Consider the following 26,709-nt stretch of genomic DNA (forward strand, 5'->3'; position numbering starts at 1 on the left):
CATTATAAATAATGACACGCAGCAGTTGCTGCAGTGTGCATACAGAAACATGATGACGACGACTAGAGTAAGGTGCAGCTTAATATAATTTCACAATGATGGACATGTAGATCATTCAAGGCAAAAATACTTTAAGCAACAAATACTTGAAAGCTATTAAGGAAGTAAGACTACACACTTTGTGAAAGTCAATTCTGAGGAAAGCAAAGGAAGATAAATAGACTGTCACGTGAGAGATCGAAAGGCAAGGCCGTGTGTACTGGAATGCACAGCATTCATCTTCAACAATACCAAGTAGCTCCACCAGGGGGCAGCGTCAAGAGGGGCCATTTAACAAGCTCCTCTACAAAGTTACAGTAGGGTTTGCTCTTGAAGGACATTTGAAGGAACACATGATAATCCACCCAGGAGGAGAGAAACAATTTCTTTGCTCAGTCTGTGGTAAAGGTTTTGGTAAAAAAAAATGTCTTGAACAGACACATGTTAGTCCACACAGGAGAGAAACAATTTCTTTGCTCAGTCTGTGGCAAAGGTTTTGGTCGTAAAGCTGACTTGAAGACACACATGATAATCCACACAGGAGATAAACAATTGAATTGCTCAGTCTGTGGTAAACGTTTTGGTCGTAATTAAGGACACTTGAATTATCACATGACAATCCACACAGGAGATAAACGTTTTAATTGCTCAGTCTGTGGTAAAAGTTTTGGTCATAAAGGACACTTGAATTACCACATGATAGTCCACACACGTGAGACAGAATTTAAGTGCTCAGTCTGTGGTAAAAGTTTTGCTCATAAAGGACACTTGAACAGACACATGATAATCCACACAGGAGAGTAAACATTTAATTGCTATCTGTGGTGGAGGGGGGATTTGATTGTGCATGCAAGTATGTACTGTGGATGTGTGTGTATGTATGTGTGTTATACACACACACACACACACACACATATATATACATTACATATGTATGTATGTATATGTGTATGTATGTATAATGCTTTGTGTTAGTTAGAAGTAGTAATTTTACCACAGCCCTCAGTTGCTTTACGCAGGATGCTGCAATTTGGCACATTTTAATGTATAAATAGGCAAGTTACCCCACTACAACTCCTCCAAGTGTAATTAATGTTAAATGTTGATGAATGCTGATTTCATGTTGAATAAGCATAATTTTGTTATAGATTGCTACTTACTATTTTACAAAGAATAAGACATGACAGAGCTGGCTTTGCCTTTCAACGGCATACTGTATAGCCTACAGTGGAATCTGCTGATAGTGATCACGGTTATAGTGATCAGTGGATCAAAAGGCTTGGTACAGAATCATTCCTATACACATCCTGTTTGAATTATTCACTTATAGTAATCAGGAGAATGCTTACAGTGAGTAAGTCACTTTGGGTCTTCTCATACATGAGAACAATGGAGAAAATGTATAAAACTACAGTAATTTTATATATTTTTTTATAAATTACAAACTGCCAAAAATGAACCACTGAGATGCAGCAGTGATATTGGTACCGGTACATGTCTGTATCGCAGCATCTCTGTCTTTCTATGCGAGACTGCTGTGTTTGAAACAGCTGGAGACCTATAGGCTAACTTACTGTACAGTGGTAGACCTATAGGCTAACTTACTGTACAGTGGTAGACCTATAGGCTAACTTACTGTACAGTGGTAGGCCTATAGGCTAGCTTACTGTACAGTGGTAGACCTATAGGCTAACTTACTGTACAGTGGTAGGCCTATAGGCTAACTTACTGTACAGTGGTAGACCTATAGGCTAACTTACTGTACAGTGGTAGACCTATAGGCTAACTTACTGTACAGTGGTAGGCCTATAGGCTAACTTACTGTACAGTGGTAGACCTATAGGCTAACTTACTGTACAGTGGTAGACCTATAGGCTAACTTACTGTACAGTGGTAGGCCTATAGGCTAACTTACTGCATGTATTTTGAAAGTCAATAGACAGAAGAGACACAGGTGATTGGTCAGGACAGGAGAGAGACAGGTGATTGGTCAGGACATTTGGTCCGCCAGCTGAGGGACGTCCTTTGTGCACAAGTCAAAGTTGCATTCCCACAGCCGCCTCACCCTTTGTGTCGCCTCAAGTAATCTTTCGAATGTTCCCACTCTACTGCTTTCCTTAGTTTAGGAGAACATAACTAAGTGGTTGCATTATGATTTAACCACTTCTTACTAGAGTACTGTCGTTTTATGCACAAAAGTTCACTTAGGCCTGAATATTGGACTTCTTCTTCTGCAGACACAATGCACATTCCAGGGTGCACACCCTTTCTTGAACATCAATTGTAAGGACTTTTCAAGGTCCAATTCCCTCCAATTCAAGGACCCAACATGGCATAGTTTGAGACATGGATCAAGGTTAATTAGGCTATTGTTACCACTGAAAAGTTTTATAATGAGAACTAGCAGGCTAAGTGTCACTTGTTCATTTCCATCAGCCATCAATTTCCCTAAAGTCTAACCTTGTTGTAAATAGACTGAGAAACTCCATCTCTTGTGGCGTCAGGCTTTTTAATGGGTTGTAGTTAAGCGTTGATTGTATTTTTGATGTTGGTGTTTGTTTTAATAATGCATAATGTATGTGTATTTTTTGTTTTTTTGCAAGTGTACATTCTGCATAATTCAATCATGTATTGCAAGTCAGAATGATTAAACTCAAACTCAACTTGTTCCACTCACACACGTTCTTTTGCTAACATTAGCCTGCCATCATGCAACATCATAATGTGACGGACCCCTTTGGTGCCAAGCGCTCTGCGGGCCCGCACTCCCCTGCTGCAGCTTAGAGGTCGGAGGTCAACACAACAGGCTGCACGTTCATGTAACCCTCCTTTCTCCTTATTGCATGGCCATATGGCACAGCTTATCCCCGCAGCCTGCCTCCAGTGAGTCAGACTGCAAACATTTATGTCAAGTTAAAACCGTCTATATAAGAATAGCTTAAAAAAAAAAGATACAATGGCAATGCAAGAAAAGAGAAGCATCGTGTTTCGAAGATAAATAAATGCGAAAATGAGTAGTGCAGTGTGCGGACTCGACTTTTATTTTTCATTGTCTTCTCCATTTGTCTGCCACCTGCGCCTTCCAGATTTTCACAATACCAACAACAAAGGGGCAAATATATTCCCACAGACTGACAAAAGTGCACACACACGCGCACACGTAGATATTATGTACATACCAAGTTACCTTTTTCTACCTTATTGTTCACACATAATAGTTCAAACATAATAGTGGTAGAGATGGCGGATGATGAAGATGTTTAAAAAGCAGTAAATTCCTAAAATCAACTACCGTACAATAAAATGGCTATTTCAAGAGATGTCAGCCATGACAACAGTAACAATAGCTCTGTAAAGTATTTGCCTTTTATACGGCATTAAAACAGTTCTCTGAATACTTAAGATGGGTTCACCCCTAAATTATATAATGACTTACAAAACGTATATGGATTTCTAGATGCAACACAAAACAGTGGTCACACAAGAATCTGGAGGATGATACAGCGACCTCATTGGTTGAACACAATGTAAAAGATTATTACACATGATTGAATATATTGCATAAGACTGATTGTTTTTCTTTTTTCCCTCAAGTATTATGACAGTTCTGTACCAAGGGTAAGAGAAATGGCTTTTTGGGTATAATCGTCATCAGCATCAAATACCCTCATCAAATAAATCCCTGGAGGTTCAAGTACGGAGACGGACAGAACTGAAATACTCATGAAGAGGAATGTCTCAAAACAGGGTAGCTTAAAGGGAATGCAACGTGGAGTAACACTTGTATCCTGACATCCTATTGAAATAGGCTATCAGATCTATATTTGAAACATGCAGGTTGTGATGTTGAGCAGCGAGTGACCTGCAGGTCCACACTGCTGTGTCAACCGTTTCCTAGATTAGTTTGAAATTCTAGTCGATGTTCTCACAATAAAGGTGTTTTTCAAGATGTGACTTACTCTATCAGTTCCAAGTAAATCCCAGTACAGTCACTGTGATCTTTATTCGATTCTAAATACTACAACATAACTGTAGTTGGTTTTCTAATCTAAATACTCTTATACTACTGAAGATATGTTTAGGTTAGATGTTTACAGATTTATCAAGGAAATGTAACTTTTACCCCCGACAATACTGCCTTGTGTTCTTAAATCAAGAAAAATTAAATATAACTGAACATCTGACCAAACTGCAGAATCTCTAATATCTAATGTATCTATTTATGCTCTTGATCATAGGCAAATAAGACCAATCAAATATTGTGATCTATAAAGTGCATAAAAGTGGATAACAGCATTGTGTAATTAATTGTCGAATTAATTGTCTTGTAATAACGATGACGCCTGCTTCAACAAACACTGTAAATATGGCTAATACATCGTCCTTTAGTGTGACACTTCTGTTCAGGCTTTCGCTGTGTCACAAATAACAGCATAAACGACAAAATACTTAAAGGAGATTTCAAGTACTTGTGAAAGTCAGTGTTAAAGCTTACTCTCAAGTCAAAGAACCCTTTTAACGATCCCACGAGGAAGTGGCATTTTCTATTTGGATGCACGTTGTCAAATTCTGAAACTTTGTCTAAATCTGGAGGTTTAGGATGATGGCGCCACATCAGAAGCTTGAAGAAAAATGTCTGGGACAGTGATCTCAGTTCAGAAGTAGTTTGATCACTATTGGAAGGTGCAAAGCTAAGATCAAAGCCTGTGTCTGTTTGCACTGTTGGAGAAGAGAGCTCTGCATCGTGTGCAGACGTTCAGCGAGAGGAGAGGAAGTCTTCAGTAAGGAATCTGGTTCTGGTAATACTGAAGCATGTCATACGTTTTGCTCCTGTTGAGAGAATAACGCAACAAACAGAGTATTAGCGATGGGAATAGTGGCGAATGCAAACCTTATACCATGTTTACGTCGTCACAACCAGCAGCACAGTTATAGCAAGATTAGCATATGAGGTGCACACGTTGAGTGATGAGAGAACGGAGGTAAGAGGGCGAAGAGTCTCCATCTCACCTGCTGCTGAGGAAACAGCTTTGGATGATCTTAATGATGAAAGCCGCGGCTTCCTTCTCGCTCAGCTGAGGGTTAAAGCGTCCTCTGAAAAACAAACACGTTCATGTCTTATAAACAGATATTTGCATAGAAGATAGAAATAACCGCCTCTTGGTTGTATGCCTCCGCCAACAAGTCAAGTGAGCAGTCTACATCCATGTCTGTCCAGACTCATACAAGCACAAATACCTTGAAGCCCACGGCGCGGTGGTGTGGCCGTTCAGCCTTATGTCACTTTAGGCAATGTTTGGGGGGTACCTCAACAACACGGTTAACAGTTTTCAACATGGAAAATGGTCCTACCCCTACCCTAAGCCACCCACATCCCTCCAACCAAAGTGGCCAGGGACAGTGAAGTTTGCTGAATCTGCTACCTCTGCGATCTGACCCCGGATGAAGCGGATGAAGATGGTTGGATATGATAGATGGATGACATCCATAGTAGTACAGTAGTTACCTATAAAAGCATTTTGATTTGAGCATACAGTATGGAAGAGTATGGAGGGGAAATGTCAAAATCTGAGATAGGTGCCTGATTCTAACTCATATACTGTATTACACAGACATACTGCTGTATAGTACACAGACATACTGCTGTAGTACTATTACACATACATACTGCTGGATATTACACAGACATACTGCTGTAGTACTCACTTAACCCTATATTACAGACATACTGCTGTAGTACTGTCCCATATATTACACAGACATACTGCTGTAGTACTCACTTAACCCTATATTACAGACATACTGCTGTAGTACTCACTTACCCCTATATTACACAGACATACTGCTGTAGTATTCACTTACCGCTATATTACACAGACATACTGCTATAGTACTGTACCATATATTACACAGACATACTGCTGTAGTATTCACTTACCGCTATATTACAGACATACTGCTATAGTACTGTACCATATATTACACAGACATACTGCTGTAGTATTCACTTACCGCTATATTGCAGACATACTGCTATATAGTACTTCTGTTCTAACCCATATATTACACAGACATACTGCTGTAGTACTCACTTACCCCTATATTACAGACATACTGCTGTAGTACTGTACCATATATTACACAGACATACTGCTGTAGTATTCACTTACCCCTATATTACACAGACATACTGCTATAGTACTTCTGTTCTAACCCATATATTACACAGACATACTGCTATAGTACTTCTAACCCATATATTACACAGACATACTGCTGTAGTACTTCTAACCCATATATTACACAGACATACTGCTACTCACTTAAGCAGTTTGATGGTTTGCCCTCTGAAGCACGGTAGTCCAGTGTCCAGCATGAGAGTCACTAAAGAAACCACTGCATCCATGTAGGGGCTGTAAGGTGCAGTATCAGAAAAGCAAACAACAAAGTTACATAGAGACAGAGAAAATGCTCATAGACTACTACAGTACATTAATAGTTTAATTATTTGACGTGGGGTTGTGCGAGGTGCTTATGGATAGTCAGCAGTGAACCTCCGTATTGCTATGCATGACCAGTGTTTTCCACTAGTGCAGGCAACCATACATTTTCTATCACGCTTACCTTTTTTAAAATCTAAAGTTCAATTGTCTACCTGACCCTGGGTCTGTGGGGGTCCAACCTAGGTCCAGTGTAGCACCAAGTGGCTACAGAAGGTTTTGTGTCTCTAACTTTCTCAGTGGATCTCTCTAGTTCGGTGTCTCTCTCTGGTTCTGTCTCTCTCTGGTTCTGTCTCTCTCTGGTTCTGTCTCTCTCTGGTTCTGTCTCTCTCTGGTTTTGTCTCTCTCTGGTTCTGTCTCTCTCTGGTTCTGTCTCTCTCTGGTTCTGTCTCTCTCTGGTTCTGTCTCTCTCTAGTTCGGTGTCTCTCTCTGGTTCTGTCTCTATCTCGTTCTCTGTGGACCTCCCTGTGCCGAGCTGATGCTGTAGCGTAGCTCAGCTTGTTTCTCAAGATTTCAAGTGACGGTGACGTGACTTGGAACAGAAAATAGTCACCTGGAAATGTTCTTTAACGTGCGGATATTTGGCTGGCGCTTATGGAAAACCCTGCATGACACGTACGTGTTTTACGCTGTTTGGGTCAGAAACATGCTATTGCGGAGGAATGCAGAAGTTCTACGGTTGAGAAGATGTAGTAGTTACCTCACATCAGTGCTTTTCTTTGCTTCTGTGCCGCGGCTACTCTCTGCTTCTCCAAACTGGAAGCGCACCAACCTACTGTAGGTAATACCCTGACTATCACACCTCATACAACCCCACGTCAAATAATCCAAACTACAGAAGCCCTTTAACCACCTCAGAAATCCCTCGCCAGTCACTGTGTTTCTTACCGTACAGCCAGATATCCCCTGACACACATCTCCATGAACCATTTGAATGGCGTAGCCTCCATCTTGCCCCCCATGATCATCACCATCTCATCTGTCAGCTTGATGTCGGGCTCCCAGCCTAGATTGCCGCCTGGGGAACTCTCGAACATGAAGCCAAAGTCTGGTGTGAGAAAATGCATACAAACATGAACGCACCATTATCCTGAGTATTTGTGATGGTTGTTGATGGCTCTAGAATATCATTTATAGGATCTCTCTTCAATGTTATTCATTATTTTAACTCATTCGCCGCCACAGTTGAAAATAAAAAGTCACCAGCCACCGCCAGGGTTTGTGAGCATTTTCAGTGATTTTCCATGACCCACAGAATATTTTCTTCTATGACTATTTAAACACAGAATATCACAAAAGACAGAACAAAGCCTCTACTTTCATGGGGAAAAAAGTTTGTTTCTCCGTTCTTCCGTTCTTTAGTTATCGACACATGAATGTGGCTTGTTTTCACTGACACCGTGTGTCTCTCACCAGAAAGCTGAGAAAAGGGCCTTTTTGTGCAGCAAAGCGTGCGGGGGCGTTTTGAATGTTCCAGAGAGAGTCTGTACTTCAGACCATTAACATTTGTCATCTTCCAAAGAAAAGATCAATTGTGATGTCATCGGTGATGATGGCATCAGTGGTGATGGCATCTGTGATGTCACTCGAGCAGTTGTGATGTCATCGGTGATGATTTCATCACCAGTGTTTACAGAACATGAGAACGGAGGCTACACCTCCAACAGAAAGGCAGCTAGCTATGTGTTACCTGTGACAAAAGGTGAACCATGGATTTCCTCACTCTTTTCGCTGTCTATGTCACAGTGGTGCTGACATGCATAGCTCTGGTCTGCAGATACTCAGGCCAGCAGCAAACCCCCGTTAGTTTACTCTTCAACCACAGAGCAAAGGTAACGGCGCCATTTACGCCGAAATGGCTTCAGAGGTTTTCACAGTGGACCTTGCACAGGCTGTTTCATCAAAGGAACAACTTGTTCATCTACCTGCACATGGTGCTGGAGGGCGCCGTGTATGCAGAGTTCACCTACGAGGTGTTCGGCTACTGCAGGGAGACGGACACCACTCTGACCAGCCTGTCTGGGCCTTACGTCCTGCTGGCCTTCAAGTCTCTCCTCTTCTACCTCTGCATCAAGAGAGATCCAGGCACGGTGACGAAGGAGCGGGTCGCCGGCCAGCTGCAGATTTACCCGTACGACCGGAGGATGTTTCACCCCGGAGTCTCCTGTCCCACCTGCCGGCTGCTCAAACCCGCTCGCTCCAAACACTGCAGCGTGTGCAACAGGTGCGTCCAGCGTTTTGACCACCACTGTGTCTGGGTGAACAACTGCATCGGGGCCCTGAACACGCACTACTTCCTGCTGTACCTGTTCAGCATGTGCGCCATGGCGGGGGACATGGCCCTGCTGACGGGGGACATGCTGCTCCAGGCCGTGCTGCGTTCAGGGCTCCTGAGGGCCAGCTACATCGACGAGCAGGGCCAGCAGCAGCAGGCAGGGACTCTGTTCGTCATACAGCACCTGTTCCTGACTTTCCCCCGGGTTGTCTACATGCTGGGCTTCCTGGTCTTCCTCTTCTTCCTGCTGGCGGGTTACACGCTCTTCCACTCCTACCTGCTGCTGGCCAACCAGACCTCTAATGAGTGGCATAAAACAGCCACAGACCACCTCTGCAGCCCGGCGCCCCACCGCTCAACGACACACTACTACAGCAGAGGGATCGTCCAAAACCTGCGAGAGATTTTCTTCCCTCCACGACCCGTTAAAAAAAAGGACAACTGACAAATACTGCCTGTATTGCATTATGCTACATTCAGGTCATGTTGGATTTACCAACCAGGAAAACAGTCAATACCAGGTTCCTAGTGGTAATTACAAGTAGGGATTTGTAAAAACACAGGGCCCTATCATCGCAAAAGCGGCAAGTTAGAGTTTGCGCTCGTTTAACGCTGCGCACAATGCAAATTGGGGGCGTGCACAAGCGCATTTATATTCTCCCTGCCGCGCTATTACTTACTTACTTATTATTTAATGTTGACGGACCCAAGGAAGAATAGCTGCAGCTTTGCTGTAACTAATGGGGATCCTAATAAACAATAAACAATAAACAATATTACCTCTATGCCTGTTATAATTGGCCACATGCCAAACCAGGCGTTTCCACGCAGAACGCGGGGCGTAGATGGCATTCTCCGATCGGCAGCATGTGCGCAATTACTTTGCGCTAAGAGCTTTGAAAAGCACCTCTTACGCGCAAAAATACCCCGCTGCGCGCTTGAGCACACCATAATCTCCGCGCTGCACAGCGCAGAAATGTCATTATGCACGGATGACATGGCCCTTGCTGTTATATGAGAGTGTGTAGTGTACCTATGTGGATGAGATGGCCCTTGCTGTTATATGAGAGTGTGTAGCGTACCTATGTGGATGACATGGCCCTTGCTGTTATATGAGAGTGTGTAGCGTACCTATGTGGATGACATGGCCCTTGCTGTTATATGAGAGTGTGTAGCGTACCTATGTGGATGAGATGGCCCTTGCTGTTATATGAGAGTGTGTAGCGTACCTATGTGGATGAGATGGCCCTTGCTGTTATATGAGAGTGTGTAGCGTACCTATGTGGATGACATGGCCCTTGCTGTCCAGCATGATGTTGCCATTGTGTCGATCTTTGATCTGCAGCAAGAACAGCAGAAGGCTGTAGGCCGCCATGCTGCGGATGAAGTTATAGCGTGCCTGTGGAAAGGTGGTGGGGAATAGCAGAGTACCATGTAGCAAGAGCAGGGAAACGTCACAGTGTAAGAGCCCTCACTTTGGCATTTGGGCAACATTGTAAGGAATACTCAAAGGTTAACATGTTAAGGATTTCGGGGGTTAAACTCCACACCTTCTGGAAGGCCAGGGTGGACTCATCTCCATACTGGTTCCGGAAGTAATCGTACATCCCAAAGTCCGTCTGACGGCCAAGTTGGTCACGGGACTTGCAGTCTGGGATGCACTCGATCACGCCGCACTGAGGAAGAGAGGAGCGGTCCACAAACATCTGATTATTAACGTCAGGGTATCATGTGACCAAAACAATCACAATCATGTACCAATATATTTCATCATGTACTGTTTTCACTCAAGTATCTGAAGTCTGTTTAATATCACTTTTAAGTGATTTTCTTCCAATCCCTGTCAATAGATGATATCGTACCTATTTTTGAGATGTTTTGTCTGTGTCGGTATAGTCATATACTCAATATTAACCCTTTATTAACCCTTGCCGTACCTTCAGATACATGTAAAAAAAGTGCAGGCCGTGTACTCAAAGCTCTTATTCTTCCATATATCAGCTAATACTGATTCTGTGACGTATTTCCAGGACATAACGTTTGGAGTTTGACTTGACCATTGAAAAGTGGCACGAGGGACGTGGATGTGATGATATTGGTTGAAATTGCTTCATACAAGCTGAAGTAAGCACATCACATATTTAGTTTTACAGGAAGAAAACATGATTGAATTTTTATATAAAAATCCAAAGATTTTGTGTGTGTGTGTGTGTGTGTGTGTGTGTGTGTGTGTGTGTGTGTGTGTGTGTGTGTGTGTGTGTGTGTGCATATATTGCTAAATAGGTGCACTAATATGACCGGGGATGTGATCTAAAAGAGTTAAAAAAAGGCATTTTTAATTTCAGCTCGACTTTTAAAGGTTTCCCACTTCTTGTTTGTGACTAAGTTTGTAAGTTAGTGTTTCATATGCTTAACGTATTTATGAAATGTGATACCTAGCTTTCCTAAATACTGGTATGTATGAATTTATGTATAAAAATGCTGGTAAACACCGGAAATTGGTGTTGGTTCAGGGGTTTAACGGGGCAGAGCGGTCTTACCCCAGGGGCGGTGGCCACCACTCTGTAGGGGAAGACGAACAGATCCAGGCCCACCAGCTGGAAGATGTTCTTAAAGAGGCCAATGATCTGCAGAGCGAGCATATCCTAGAAAGAGGGAGGGCACAAGATTACAAGATTACAAGATTCAGCTGTGAGTATAATGTCCCAGTAAATGTGGTTGGTGCGAGTGAAGCAAGGTGCGCTACCTGTCTACAGTCGTCTCCCACTTTAAAGATGGCGGCCTGCCAGCAGACCCGGCGTAATCCATCTGCGCTCTCCTCTCCGTCTTCCAGAGAGTCCGAGGGGCAGCGGAGACCCTCCTTCTCCAGCTCGCTCACTCCGCAGCGCTTCACTTTAAACTTGGCCAGGTAGGGCGCCTTGGCAGCACTGTGTGAGCACAGATATCAAACACATCACATATACTATGGATAGCTTTGGGTCATTTTGCAAATGTCAGTGGCATGTCAGAAGCATAAAACACAAATAAAAACCCGTCTTTACCTCTGCATGGGTGTTCAAGACTTAAAACACAAATTAAAAACCCATCTTTACCTCTGCATGGGTGTTCAAGACTTAAGACACAAATTAAAAACCCATCTTTACCTCTGCATGGGTGTTCCAGACTTAAAAGACAAATTAAAAACCCATCTTTACCTCTGCATGGGTGTTCAAGACTTAAAACACAAATTAAAAACCCATCTTTACCTCTGCATGGGTGTTCCAGACTTAAAACACAAATTAAAAACCCATCTTTACCTCTGCATGGGTGTTCAAGACTTAAAACACAAATTAAAAACCCATCTTTACCTCTGCATGGGTGTTCCAGACTTAATCTGTCTTTACCTCTGCATGGGTGTTCCAGAATTAATCTGTCTTTACCTCTGCATGGGTGTTCCAGACTTAATCTGTTATTACCTCTGAATGGGTGTTCCAGACTTAATCTGTCTTTACCTCTGCATGGGTGTTCCAGACTTAATCTGTCTTTACCTCTGAATGGGTGTTCCAGACTTAATCTGTCATTACCTCTGAATGGGTGTTCCAGACTTAATCTGTTATTACCTCTGAATGGGTGTTCCAGACCCTGTGTTTTTTATGTTGAAGCTCTGTATGAACAGACAAGGATGTCAAAAGAATTCAAAGAAGTTCAGATATGACCACTGCATATTTACATTTTATTGTGATACTATATTACATCATACACTTTTGAATGAGTAGACTATATCAAAATGCACATTGCACACATGCACAAGTGAAGAGCAATTTACAATATACAGTACACAGACCACTTGCAGCTGACATCTATACAGTATAGGTAGACAGAACATGTTATCACAGACAAAAGCAAGATATAAATGGCAAAAACTCCAGTCTGCAACGTCGGCTCTGAAATGGAAAATTCCAGAGATGATAATAGAGTACAGCAGGGATGATGCATTTTTGTAGGTTTACCCAGAAGTCCCTGCACGTCCTGGTTCATGGGAATTTCAGTTAAATGCATGAAGGTCTGTGGCTCAGCAAGATAATCTCCACAAATGAGGACCACTTTTATGACTTTTGAAGCGTTTTCTGAAAATCTTGTAAAAAACAACAACAAAAACGCATTCACGCCTTTGCAAAACAGAAAAAAGGCAATAAATAAAGAAATAATAAAATGTTTTACTCCCGTTACAGATGGAATGTAAAAACACGGGATCAACTGGAAACTCCGTCGACAAAACTCAGGTATCACCTCTCATCAATCTGCATACCTGGCTTATTGCTTTCAGCTGCGCTCTCTCATGTACGCGTACACACACACACACACACTCACACACACACACACGCGTACACGTACACACACACGTACACACACACACACACACACACACACACACACACACACACGTACACACACACACACACACACACACACACTAGTCTAACTGATTGAAGGAGTGCGTATTCTGGCATTCTCTGCGGTGTCCTCCCCTGCCTTGCCGAAGGGGAACACCTCTCTGGTCATTCGTGTTAAGAAGCAAGGCATCTCCTTCTTGCCGCCCAGCTGACGACCTTTGGCCTGGAAGGTGTAGGCCACGCAGTGGGACAGCCGGGTCAGCAGACGGGTCAGCTCCAGGTTGCGGATGTCCTCCTCCTCTAACAAGGTGCAGAGAGTTCGGAGGAAGACAGCTCCGAGAGGGTGCATGAACGCACCGTAGCCTGCGGGAGGGAAGGAGCGTAGATGCGTTATGCGTAGAAACAAATATCTAGACGATCTATTCAATCTGGGTACAAATAAGAAGATTTTACACTTTCAAATTGAGTGCAGTGGATATGCCAAATATTCTATTCTAAAGCTATTCACCTTATGTAGAAGAGACAGTCTGGCTTGAGAGACTAACAGGAAGTGTCAACACAATTGGAAATTCTGATTGTGTTTACACTTCCTGTGACTCATAAACCTAGTCTGACTCATATGTGACCAGGTGAGTCAGACTAGTTTGAGCAGGTAAAACAGCCGGCGTTTTGAACAGGAAGTTGTGACACAATGGGTCAAGTGGGCGGGGCTACATAAAGTGAATAAGAAGGAGGTATGACACTGAAATAAGGCCAGCGGTGTGTACGGGGGAACAAAACCCTCGTTTTTCACCACGGAGAGCCGTGTTCAATCCCAACGTGTCTAAAGTCTACATACATGTCAACCCGGAAGTCATTTAACCTTCTTTGTTATTTAAGCCTAACCCAAACCATAACCCCAACCTGAACCAAGTTGTTTTACTTGCCTAAATACAACGGGTAAAACTGTTTTCAAATTGTGTTGCAGGGGCTTTTATTGTGAAAAGTTATGGCCGGAAAACAAATGTCATTCTGACTAGCTTTACACCTGTGTTGCTGGACACATGTCGGTGAGGCGTATCACCTGCTGCATGCAATGTGAACATGTAAAGTTGTGTTATTTGTACGCAGATTGGTGAGACCGGGTTGCGATCATCCACTCCAGATGAATGAACGGTAACTGGGGTCTACCTGGTGCCGTGGCGTACATGACGGCCGTGTCGACAGGAACCGACAGATACTGTGAGAAGCTGTCTTCTGTGGTGTCACTTCCTGCTGAATCCACTTCCACCCCATCATCCAGATCTCCTCCCCGACACGCCTAAGATGACAGCAGCCATTCAGATGAATGCAAAGTCAAATATACTGACACTAGAAACGATTCTGGGGGGGGTGGGGGGGGACTATGGATCGGTCTCCGTCTGTTAGTTTGTTGGTAGGCCTAAACATGGTCGTGCGTCAGAGCCTCGCCCCGCCCTCCCCGTGTGACGGCGGGTGGAGCGCCCATAGACATATATAAAGGCTAGATGGCTTAAGGCGGAGTCACCAGCGTCGTTGAAGCGCCGCCATCTTGCTACGGCACGTAACGGCAGGCTTTCTGGTACGTTCTATGGTAGCTGTTGGAGGGTGCACAGACAAAAATACTCATAACTCGCTGAAATCTTGACGGATTTACAAACGGTTTGGTTTATTACAAGCATATTCCGTTCCCGAGATATGGCAACAACAACAAAAAAAACCACTAAAAACACAATTTTTTTGATGGGCTCCAAATTACACCAAAATTAAACCGAAGCATCTATGCCATGAGAGGGATTCAGGCACAAAGTTTCATGCAGTTTCATCCATTTCCCTAGGACTTATGATCATCTGATGTGATAATACTAACCCAACAACAGATGCTCATAGCTCCTAGCAAAATGGATGAAACTGCATGAAACTAGGTGCGTGAATTCATCTCATGATGATGATGCTTCAGTTTAAGTTTAGTGTTTGGAGCCAAAAATAATAATAAAATGTTAGCGTTTTTTTTAACCCATAGATATATATAAAGCTGTGGTGCCGTAGCAAGATGGCCACCATGCGACGACGTCGCTCTCCATTGACCGGCAGCGCGGGTACTGAATTTTGTGTGTGAAGGCAACGACAAAGACGAGGATGCTCCTCCTGCGGCCTATTTACCTGTATCAAGAACAGCTTGGTCTTTTTCTCCATAAGCGTGTTGTCGAAACAGCTGAAGATATGAGACAGCCGGACGGGTCTCCCATCCGCTCCAAACACGCAGCCCTCTTCTCCATGAGATGACAACACAGCCAGGAAACAGTCCTTCACCGGCCGCCTGCTCTCTGCAGCACACACACACAGACACACACACACGCACGCACACGCACACACGCGCACACACGCACACACACACACACACACACACGCACACACACACACACACACACACACACACACACACACACACACACACACACACACACACATGCACACACACACACACACACACACACAGATGGAGACGTCATGTGGGTCTTTACATGCTAACTGAAGTGCACACCTTGCTCAATTATCAATATTAGTCACTTCTCGACAGGACCAGGCAAAGAAAGGAATGGCAAACTTGCACGTACAAACACACACACACACACACACACACACACACACACACACACACACACACACACACACACACAGGCGCGCGGGAAGCTATCTCCCACGAGGGGGTCTGAAGCATAGTCGGACTTGCCGAGCACTTTGCGCGTGCACGTGTGAGGTGCGTGCGCGTGCACGTGCGAGGTGCGAGCACACGCAAAGTGCGCTGCGCGGCGCGGCCTTGTGCGAGCATGCTGCGTGAAGTTGGCACTTGTAATGCACAATTTATTGTCTTAAACTTGAATGGAATCAGGGGTGCCGATTTATGTCTGTGCCAGTGCGTGCCCATGCTTGCGCATGCCCGTCGCCCAACCCATCCCCCGATAAAGCGATAAAGCTGACGCAAACGCACCATAGGAGATTTAACAGCGACCTACACACACACACACACACACACACACACACACACACACACACACTTCACACACCACTTCAGTTCGACAGAATAGGAACAAGCGACCGAAGCATGCTGTATGTGTCAGTCTGTCACTCTCTCTCTGATACCGCTCAATGCATAAGTGTGTTTACTCACTACGTCAGCAGGGTAGAGTGCACTGACTCATGCAGCTGAGCCAATCAGATTGGGCTATGTTTTGATCAACTCGTTTTGTAACCCGGGGCCGCCAGCGGGCCTCGGGTGGAGGAGTTTGCTATCAAATCAATGTAAAGAGACTCGACCCGCCCAGCCACAGCCTAGAGCCCAGAGCAGAGCACCCACGGGGAAATGAGGGGAGAGAGAGAGAGAGAGAGAGAGAGAGAGAGAGAGAGAGAGAGAGATGCCTGTGACAGTCACTGAAGTTTTGCCAAATGAGGGTGGGGGCGGGGCTGCTGGGGGGGGCTGGGGGGGGCTGCGCCAGGAAGGTGCAGGGGCTGAGGCCGCCACCAGGGGGGGCTGCAGCCCCGGCAGCTCCCCCTTTCCAGCGCGGTTGCACACACACACACACACCTACACACACACACACATACACACACACACACACACACACACACACATGCTCGGCTCTTGTGCAATATCTATTAAGCAGGAGTGTCTGTCTGCACAGGCAGGCCTAGGGGCCATTCTGTCCCCTCTCTGTATTTACATAATAAGGGTGTAAACAGGCATGCCATGGGTGGAGACTCTGGAGATGATGTGCCATGGCTGCCGTTATGGAAACTGCCCGTAGCTCTGCGGGCTCCCAAAATCGTGCCCGACAGACACTGACAGACACCACAGAGCCCACTTAGCCAATTTGAACTAAGATGGTAACATTTATAATGTTCATGAACATTGAAATGTGCCCCTTTTATCAGTTTGTTTATCCAGCAAAGATAAGGACTTGATTACGAGGCCATAGCCAAAGGTGCAACTAGCTTATAATATATCAGTGATAAGAGTCTATTTGCACTTTCACATTGTCTGTTATCCAGTTGTTTACATGTATTCTGAGTGACTCCAAACACGACATGAAGTGCAGTTTGATCGTCTGTAGAAGGGAACACAATCAGCGACACAAAACGCACTCAAAAGCTAACAATGAGGTGACTGCATGGATTGAGACGGGCAATTCCTTTTTCCCTCAATGCCTCGAACAATTATTCTATTAAAGTCAGTGACAACTCTAAAGGTGCGTTCACACCGACCTATTAAAGTTTTTCGCTGGCATCGAGTTTACATACAAAGTCAATGCAAACGAGCGATTGAGCGTATATTCGCCCGGGAGAAAAATCGCTGGGCGTCCGAGCGACAGAGACAGAGCGATAGGGAGAAAATTCGCTCGTCGCCCGAGATAAAATATCCCAACTCGAGCGAAATTACGCTGGCATCAGTCGCTCGCTCTTCAACGCTGATTGGCTGCCGTGTGAGAGTGAGTCAAGGATCACACTGGCTTGGAACAAACCGCTGGTTTACTGTGTGGCAACAAACCGCATTGACAGCTGATTGACAGGCTGACAGCTGACATGAAGTGAAGTCTGTACTACCGGTATAGAGCTCGTGTTAGGAGCACGCTGATAGGCTTAGCTTGTAAACAACTACGGTGGCTCGTAGTGGACAAATATCATGACATTGCGTAACGTTATAGCCCCCAGATGTCCGTCAATTCTTGTGCCTATTGACGAGCGATTTAAACAGAGCGACAGAGCGATTCCAAAGGGTTCAGTCGAGCGACAGAGAGAAAAATAAATATCTCTGTGTGAACACAGCTTAAGACAAGATGCAAGAGACAGTCTGAGGATATTGCACAGAAACACTGCATTGCTTGTCTGAAACATTTATAAGTGAAGTTAAATTGTAAATACTCTACACATTGTATATTTAATATACAATATTAAATGTACTATATTTATTCCAGAGCACCGACACCCGCAGTCTGGCTGCCTCTGTTGAGGTGAGCTCAGGCTGTCAGAGGAGAAACCAGGAAGAAGGGAAAACGTGATTTTTTGAAATGCGTGTTTCACAAAACCGATTGCGGCAGTTCTTTATATGTACATCAAACACATTATGGTCATATTTCTGTATCTGTTGGGGAGCTATTTCAGATTAATTTTACAAGATTTATGGGGCTGGGGAACTGTCTGTCCGCGCTGGCCAGCCTAGCTGCAGATACAGTCCATAGGGGTTGAACATTCAGAGAATGCAACATTTACACTCGATACACTGCACGGGGTAATATCCCACTAGTTATAATAAAGATGTGTTAAAAGAAAACGATTAAAAGCATAACATGTTTAAAAGAAGATTTTTGAAAAAGGATAAAGAAGTTTTAAAATCTTAATATAGGATAAAGATGTTAATATAATTATAATATAATAATAATAATAATAATGGGGGTGGGGATTGGAGGCGTAGTTGTCTATATGTTAAGGCTTAAAACGTGGGATTTTTACCGTTACCCACCATTTACCCATGTTTGGTATAGGGACCAATTACATGTAGGCCTAATTTGTCCCTATGCCATACTGTATAGCCCTGATACTCAACTTACGGCCCGGGTGCCAGATGCGGCCGCCGATAGGGCGCCGAGTGGCCCCCCGACCATTCTCTAATTCACACTGAAAACTAACATTAAACAAAGTTTGACTGAGCTCCAGCTGAATTGTCAAATATCGCCACCTATTTGCTGTCCCATGCAGGCACACGTGTTCACATCGTCACTCGGATTATTGCTTTGACTATTTGTTTGCATTCTGCTCGGTGGTTCAAATTGATGCTATGTGGGTTCATGGCATCGGTTCATGGCAGAGTGTAATCTTAAAACATTAAAATGACCAGCCAACTACAGCTGCCAGCTGGCACCCCAAAAACCTACAATCTGCTACAGATTTTTTTATTATTATTATTAATGTTGTTTAGCGGCCCCTCCCTCCTGTCATTTTTGCAAAAGTGGCCCCTGGGCAAAGCAAGTTGAGTGTCCCCGCTGATTCTAGGCTACATCTTGTGTATACGTGTATGTTACCTTTCTCAAACAATGCGTAGATCTCATCACTGTCGAGGTCGTTGTGTATGTCGACTTTGAAGCCCAGTTTGCTGAGGGTGCGGTGGAGTCTTTTGGTGTCTCTCTCTGCCCCGGGCCGGTTCCCCAAGTTCACCCCATGGTGGAACTGAGCCACCGACACCAGCAGAGCCCTGTTACACTCCACACCGGGATCCCTCACGCCTTTCCGCCGCAGCATGCTTCTTGAATGGAGGTCCAAGTCAAGGAAAGTTGGGTTGTTGGGTCCTTTGGTTTTTTTCCCCTGTGGTTGGATCTTAGGTCTTACACTGTCTAAAATCCTTTAGTCAAACCAACGGCCCAGTAATATGCAAATAGGCAGCAGTTAAATATGCTTTACAGAAAACACACCTGAGATATCTAACAGGTAATTTCACTGTATCCACATGTGTCTGTATCTGATATGCCTGTTAGTGTCGGTCTCACGCAGGCTTTAACTGTCTGCATCACAGAGCAGTAAAAACGCTACTTACTATGAGTCACACCTTCTGTCACACCTGTGCAACCATATTTGGAGCATTTCCTCTCAAGGCATTATGGTCACATGCCTTGATGATCACACAACGTTGCATAATGCTGTCCTTCCCACGTGTTTTTTTACACAGGTCTTTAGTTATGGGAAACGGTGCATGCATCACCTAGTTGGGATGTTGCCCACAGCATAATAGCCAAATGAGTTCAACAGTTCCCGCCTGCACCTTTTTGCAGCTCCGCTTCCAGGTAGTCAATTTCCCATTCATTTCTCCATTGGCGTTTCAGAAAATCCAACAGTTTTAAGAGTTTTAAGCCTGGATGTGGAACCAAGAAGAGCGGCTATATGAGATACATTACATTACATTACATTACATTACATATGGCTATATGAGATGAACTGATGACTATAAAACATTTGATTACAGAAAAACAAAGCAAAACAGAGAAATAGCAAAACATAAAACTTTTGCTGTTTTTTAAACCCTTTTCCTCATTTTCCACTTTCAATGTTTTTGCTTTTTGCATTTCAAAAGAGAGCAAAAATATATAGCATATACTCTCTCTTTTCTCTCTCTCTCTCTCTCTCTCTCTATATATATATATATATATATATATATATATATATATATATATATATATATATATATATATATATCGGGCTCTGGTGACATGTGATGGGCATTTGTCATTATTTGTGACATAAATGATTAATCGAATAAAAAAAGAATGATCAGATATCGGTCGATAATGAAAATAATCTTGCAGCTAGGACCTCCGGAGGCATATGGGAAGGGGGGGGGGGGGGGGGGGGGGATCACCCTGTCTCGAAATGAATGAGATACGTTTTCTGTGAGAAAAATATTTTCTGCTCTTGTTTTTCTGAATTAACGAGATCGGTTTTTATTTAAAAAATAAATGTCATTAACAAAGTATATTCCATCTCCCATCCATTAGCTTCAAGATCATCTGCAGAATGTAGTCTTTATTGGCCTACATATTACATTGTGAAAAGTAATCAACTATTGTTAATCAACTATCAATTTGAATTGTCTCTTGGAAAATACTGAGCAGCCTACATCCTGTTCATGAATTTTTTTCTTCTTCAGAGTTTAAGGAATCAAACCATGAATCTGTTGATTTCTTAACCCAAGTAATGCCTGGTTTCTATGAGAGTTGCTGCCGGTTGCTGGTATAGTCTATTTATTATATGTGTGCTCCACTGCTGCCTCTGTTTGGATCATTGGAGCAATACATATCACGTGCCATCAGCCAACACCCTATCCCCCTATAACATCAAGCAAACGAAAAGCTCATTTTCAGCCAGTTCATGCCTTGATCTGACTTCATAAGTGTCAGAAAATAAGTATAGATAATTCACTGTTTTTGATTGGAGAGATCTATCTTCTGAAATAGGTTGCAGTAGCTATAATAATAGCAACTCTAAACCATGCAGCTTCATCTTCCATGCTTTTCAATTTCACATGCTCAAAGACTTGATGAAACAAAACGATTCACTATAATTGCATTAAAAAGGAAAATCAATGCATTGACTATAGACTACTTTTATCTATTGGGTGCTTATTTAATCGTAGTGAGTTGTCTGGACTTCGACCCATTTTGGGGCTCTAGCCTCATAAATCAGTGCAAAGTGCCTGATAAAAGAAGACAATCCCTCAATCTCATCTATGATACAGGCAGTGACCTTTGTCATTATCATCAGTGTCATTATCATAATCAAAAAAGTGCCTTACAGACAATAACAAATAAAAACCAATATGATTAATGAATTTATTTGATGTGTCATAAAAAACCATCAAGGATTACGCAAGAACACCTAGGGCTTATTTCCAGTGTGGTCCTTTGGTGTTTTAACACTAGAAAGACCACAGCGGTCACTGGTCATTTTGACCTTTTTGAAATGTATAATGTGCAATCGCTTTGTTGAATAAAAAACAAATACAATGCTGCTGGTACCTGCCTTTTCCTAAAAGTGTCTGCATTGTCATTTAAAGTAGTTTTTATTTGAATTACACAAAAGGCAAAGAAAATATTAGCATTTTTACCTAGAAAGACCATTTGGACCTCACTTAATTTCCCAGGGTTCTAGACCTATTTTGTAGTCTATATTTTCACATTTTGGTGTTGCTTTGTCTTTTTAAAATATATCTTAATATCTTAACACAATAAATGCATTAATCGCTCAATTGGGAATTTATCATGAGAGATTGAGAGAGTTTGGAATCTAGTGGTCAAAACGACCACTTACAGTCGTTCTAGTATGGAATTCTGGTCCTTCAAGTGTTAAAAGATGTAGAAAATGGAGAGATGAGAAAAGAAAATGTCCCATTCAATTTCAAGGCATTGCTTTAAAAAAAGTTTGCAAATTAATTTGTTTATCATTGTTTGAGTTCAATGGCAGCATGACACATTTCTGCAGGCACTAATCTCTTTTCATAATGTGACTGCTTTGATCAAGAGTACCTGCAGTACCACTATCAGCCTGTGAATTTAGTGTGGTGCTATTTGCTCTGCAGGTCCGCTGCATGATGGCAGTGCTCGATCCTCCTGGCAGAAGTTGGAAACCCCAGAGATAATCAGACAGCTGCTGGAAGTTGACAGTAACCCCCGGAAAACCCCAATACAGTTAGTAATGTGTGAGGGATTTTAACCAAAGAAACCACCAATGCTCCAACTGATGCTGTCTGGCGCATTGTGAAACCACGAGGAACACTGTGAACAGATTGCATCAGCATGAATTCTACATTGAACGTTTCCCTTCTTCTTCTCTCCAGCATGGCAGTAGACTGCCCCCTGCTGGTGCTGCATGGCTGCCACTTTGAAGGGCTGAGCTGGCAGCAGCAGCCTGAAGAGGTGAACCATGCCCTGGCTAGCCATGGGACCAGAAGCCTTGTCGATACTCCGGCTATGGGCAGAAACAGGCGGAAACACACCACGGTGTTCCGGGAAACGCCGGGAACCAGAGTGCTGGTGTTCTCCAGAAAACAATTCCGCTCTAATCTTGCGTTCTGCTCAGAAAACATGCAAGTATCTAGCAGGGGCGTAGCTACGGGTGGGCCTGGCTGGGCCTACGCCCACCCACTTCTTGCCTAGGCCCATCCAATCACGAGACTTTAAAACTTCCTAAATGGCCGACATTACTGTCTTTCAGAGGCTTTAATGGACTTATATTTAGAGATGGAGTGAGGGTCCTGCTATCGTATGAGACTAGAAGACCTGAGGCATCCATTCCACTCCGTCATGTTAACTTGTTGGGAAGGGAGCTAAACAATGCTCTAAATTGAGGCTAGATTTTGGCAAGTCAAAAAGTGGCATGGCCATTTTCAAAGGGGTCCCCTTGACCTCTCACCTCAAGATATCTGAATCAGAATAACAATGGGTTGTAGGGGTACCACGAGTCTCCCCTTTACAGTCATGGTCACGTTATACTAATCCCATGCAGTTTTGCAAAAAACCATGCAATTTTTTTGCATGCAGTATAAATGTGTTATTTGCACCTGTTCTATTTTAATATTTTTGCATACTGGGGTCCCTAAACAGTTTTGGAATTGCATAAATTGGGTATAACTCAAAAGTTGATACTCTTTAGAATATAGTATAAAATATGTGATGATGCTGCCATGCTACTGTAGCATCACTTATGACAGCATGCATTATGAGCTGACCTAAGTGCTGTTAGGATCCTCCAGTCTACCCACAAGGCTTGGTCAGTGTCAAAAGTGGGGTTTTGCTCTGTGTCAAACTGGTGTACATGCGGTTACACCCTTTTGACAGCAAACAAACCCTACTTGTACTGTCTTTGCAGTGAGCTATACAATGATTTGTACATAGGTATACAATTATTTCTTTATTTGACTCCTGCTTATATAGCTACATATTCATAGCGGACATTCTACATCACACTTCTTGTAGCCTATATAATGCAAATAGCAGTTCACTTGCTTTATATACCTTTGATCGCAGTCCTTGTTTGTTTTGGCTTGTATGCATACCTTTCATTTTCCTTTGAAAGCACATTAAGAACATTTACTGGAGTCAAATTCCCACTTTTATTCAGGCCCACCTGCAATTTAATTTCTGGCTATGCCACTGTTATCTAGCTACTCTAAAAGATTCAAGTACTTCTTTGAATACCTACTTCGTTTGGTATGTCCATGCGTCTTATTTTTTTCTAACTGGCGAGGTGAGGCTCGACTTGGTTGCATTTCTATGGGGGAACGAAAATGGCTGCGCCACACGGTCTCCTTTGAGAGAGAGTGACGTGAGGGTCGCCTGCACTGCAGCAGCAATGGACCCAGAGCGCAGTCAACACCCACATCTTCCATGGGATCCAGCGTTTGGGGGCCATAGGTAAAACGTTCAATCCCATTCAATAAGAAATGGAACATCTCGATATGTTGAATTTCACTCTTTTAAATGTCATCACCAGGAACACATACGTAAGTTTTCAAATACCCATTTGATACAAGGATAATACCGTGACATATTGACATTCAGCTTCCTTTAGTTTAGGGTTTAAAATGTCTTTTTCCCTCCCCTCTCCATCCACAGGTGGGGTCTCCTCCAACCATTGCTGGTTGATAGAGGGCATCAGACAAAAGGAATTATCGGCCCTTGCCTCCGTACAGCTGAGCGCGGCATGGTCTGCTGCTGCCTGTCACAGAATGCATCTTGAAGCGGAAACATAATTTCAATGGGATAAAAACCTCAAAACGCTCATCATCACAACACCAAACAGCGTGACTGCAGCGCCGCCACGTGGACACCCATCTGACTGCACCATGAGCTCGTGTGACAGTTAAATGTCTAATGATGGAATGATAGGCCTAAAACTGCTTTCAAGGTGTTTGATTTGGATTTTATTTTCTTTCCAAACACTACAAATACATGCTGTATGCAATATTGTTATATAAAGTGTATGAAACCACTCTAGGAAACTTCACCACAACTTAAAGAATTGAATATTGAATAGAAAGAAAATACATAGGTAAAAAAACAAACAGAGAAAGAAACATTGCTGTACTTAAATCTCACATTGTAAATAAAAATACATGTTTGTAGCATGTTAATATCAAAAATGGACAATATTTTAAGTTTGTAAAATAGAGGTGCATATGATTCCCTGAACTTTGAACATGTGGCTAAACTAACAAACCTTGGGTATATATATATATATATATATATATATATATATATATATATATATATATATATATATATATATATATATATATATATATATATATATATATATATATATATATATATATAATATATTGCCTATGGGTATATTAAATTAAACTATAAGGTTAAAAGGCAGGACTTATTGACAAGTGGACAGATTTTCCTAATAATTCCTAGATTTCATTACTTTTTAACATACAGAATCAATTTGTTCTTTCCAACATTTTATCATTAATTATTACCCCCAGAGATTGTGTGAACGATACTCTTCTTTGCCCTCAATAAAGAGCTTGGCCTCATCTTGAAAATCAGAACTCAGAATTCAGAACTAGGCTGCCTGGATCATCACCCGCACTAAATAATCGCTCCTCATTCAACTCCACTGACACCCCCCCTCACCCCCCTCAGTACTATGGGTGCCAGGGCCTTCAGCTGCTCTGCACCCAGACTCTGGAACTCCTTGCCCCCGCACAGTCCGACTCCATAACCACATTCAAATCCCACCTCAAAAAAACATGTTCCAACTGGCCTACTCACTTTAATCTCATACAGCACTCTACAGTATCTGTGTCATCTGCCTCCCCTCAGTCCCCTGTGTATCTCGTGTCTTTTCTTTGATCTTCGCTCGTCATATTTTGATGATGCTGATTTTTGCCATGCCTGTTTTGATCGGAGTATGATCTTTAGAATAGTATGTCTCTTTTATGCACTGTACGATGACCTTGGTTGTTCTGAAAGGCGTCTCAAATAAAATGTATTATTATTATTATTAAGTCATAATATCAAATTGGATCTATCATTGCACCTGCATGGAGACTTTAGCATATTCAATAAGTACAGTCAATGTGACCTGCTGCATGATTTTGAGTCACATTGCACCCTCAAACAATTTTGAGTTTACACTTTTGGAAAGAGGAGATAAGCTTTCTGCTGATATCAAAATTAGCATTGTACCAAAGACTCTGAACAATGCAAATTAACAAAATTATTCTTAGCAGATAGATGATTAATGGTTATTATTTTGAAAATGCATTTTAGATTCTAATGCAAATTGTCTATGAAATAGCATGTTAATGTCATGTAATCTCACATAACATTGCATTAATCTTGGCCCTTTCTAGGAACGAATGGCTCGACTAGTTGATGGAGTCCGCCCCAGACGTGGAGAATCCAGCGTTGTCGTAGATGACCACACGCGACTCTGCAACAAACAATATTTGTTAGTAGGCTACAGCAATCACTATTAGTGTTAGCACATTAGACATAATAGTGCTACTTTACGCGTGGAACTGTACGGCATGTCCTGCCTGGAAACAGTAAAAAAAGTCACCTCCAAGCTCCGCCGCGGTACTCCACACCACTGCAGTGTCTCTGCCAGACACTGTCTCTGCCAGTCTCTGCCACACTGTGAACGGACAGTACAGAAGTCAAGTCAACTCAAGTCAAGTCAGCTTTATTTATAGAGCACATTTACAACGACAAATAGCCGACCAAAGTGCTTCACACAAAATGCAACAGTTTAGCACAACCTCTGGGTTGTGGCAGGCTCTGGACTGATCTAATGTGGGGACTGGGAGGCTATTCCAGAGCCTTAGGGCAGGGATACCCACTTTACTTAAATGACAGGAGGCCAGGGGCCAGTTAATAAACAAAACATTAATACATCTGTAGCGGACTGTAGGTTTTTGGCTCGTCAGAGTTTAGTCTGACAATTGTGCGCGCACAGGATAGTTACA

General features: G+C 43.0%; 2 protein-coding genes and 1 pseudogene across 3 annotated transcripts; 1 reads left to right on the forward strand and 2 right to left on the reverse strand.

Annotated features, from left to right (window-relative positions):
* Positions 1 to 3,071: 3,071 nt before the first annotated feature.
* On the reverse strand, positions 3,072 to 11,863 carry LOC310771485 (putative phosphatidylinositol 4-kinase alpha-like protein P2; the record flags this gene model as incomplete). Its single annotated transcript, XM_083664086.1, has 9 exons — positions 3,072 to 4,869; positions 5,050 to 5,133; positions 6,363 to 6,452; positions 7,428 to 7,587; positions 10,093 to 10,213; positions 10,365 to 10,490; positions 11,355 to 11,459; positions 11,561 to 11,741; positions 11,856 to 11,863. 9 exons carry the CDS (start codon positions 11,861 to 11,863, stop codon positions 4,818 to 4,820), a joined length of 927 nt encoding a protein of 308 aa, XP_083520212.1. The 3' UTR covers positions 3,072 to 4,817.
* On the forward strand, positions 8,249 to 9,259 carry LOC310771482 (palmitoyltransferase ZDHHC4 pseudogene; annotated as a pseudogene). The gene has a single exon. The product of its transcript is annotated as a palmitoyltransferase ZDHHC4 pseudogene (transcript).
* Positions 11,864 to 12,609: 746 nt separating the features above from the next.
* Positions 12,610 to 19,693, reverse strand: LOC310771483 (caspase-7-like). Its single transcript, XM_083664085.1, has 4 exons — positions 19,262 to 19,693; positions 15,348 to 15,511; positions 14,358 to 14,487; positions 12,610 to 13,550 (listed from the first exon to the last, which is right to left on the reverse strand). Exons 1-4 carry the CDS (start codon positions 19,476 to 19,478, stop codon positions 13,273 to 13,275), a joined length of 789 nt encoding a protein of 262 aa, XP_083520211.1. The 5' UTR covers positions 19,479 to 19,693; the 3' UTR covers positions 12,610 to 13,272.
* Positions 19,694 to 26,709: the final 7,016 nt, after the last annotated feature.

The sequence above is a fragment of the Poromitra crassiceps genome (genome assembly GCF_964638095.1).
Source record: "Poromitra crassiceps genome assembly, contig: HAP1_SCAFFOLD_698, whole genome shotgun sequence".
NCBI lineage: Eukaryota > Metazoa > Chordata > Actinopteri > Beryciformes > Melamphaidae > Poromitra > Poromitra crassiceps.

Excerpts from the sequence above, each read along its gene's own strand:
- LOC310771483 (XM_083664085.1), bottom strand. The coding sequence starts at position 19,478 with ATGCTGCGGCGGAAAGGCGTGAGGGATCCCGGTGTGGAGTGTAACAGG. Across the intron at positions 15,512-19,261 it reads CTACGCATTGTTTGAGAAAG|AGAGCAGGCGGCCGGTGAAG; the intron begins GTAACATACACG and ends TGTGTGCTGCAG. Across the intron at positions 13,551-14,357 it reads CATGTACGCCACGGCACCAG|GCTACGGTGCGTTCATGCAC; the intron begins GTAGACCCCAGT and ends TCCCTCCCGCAG.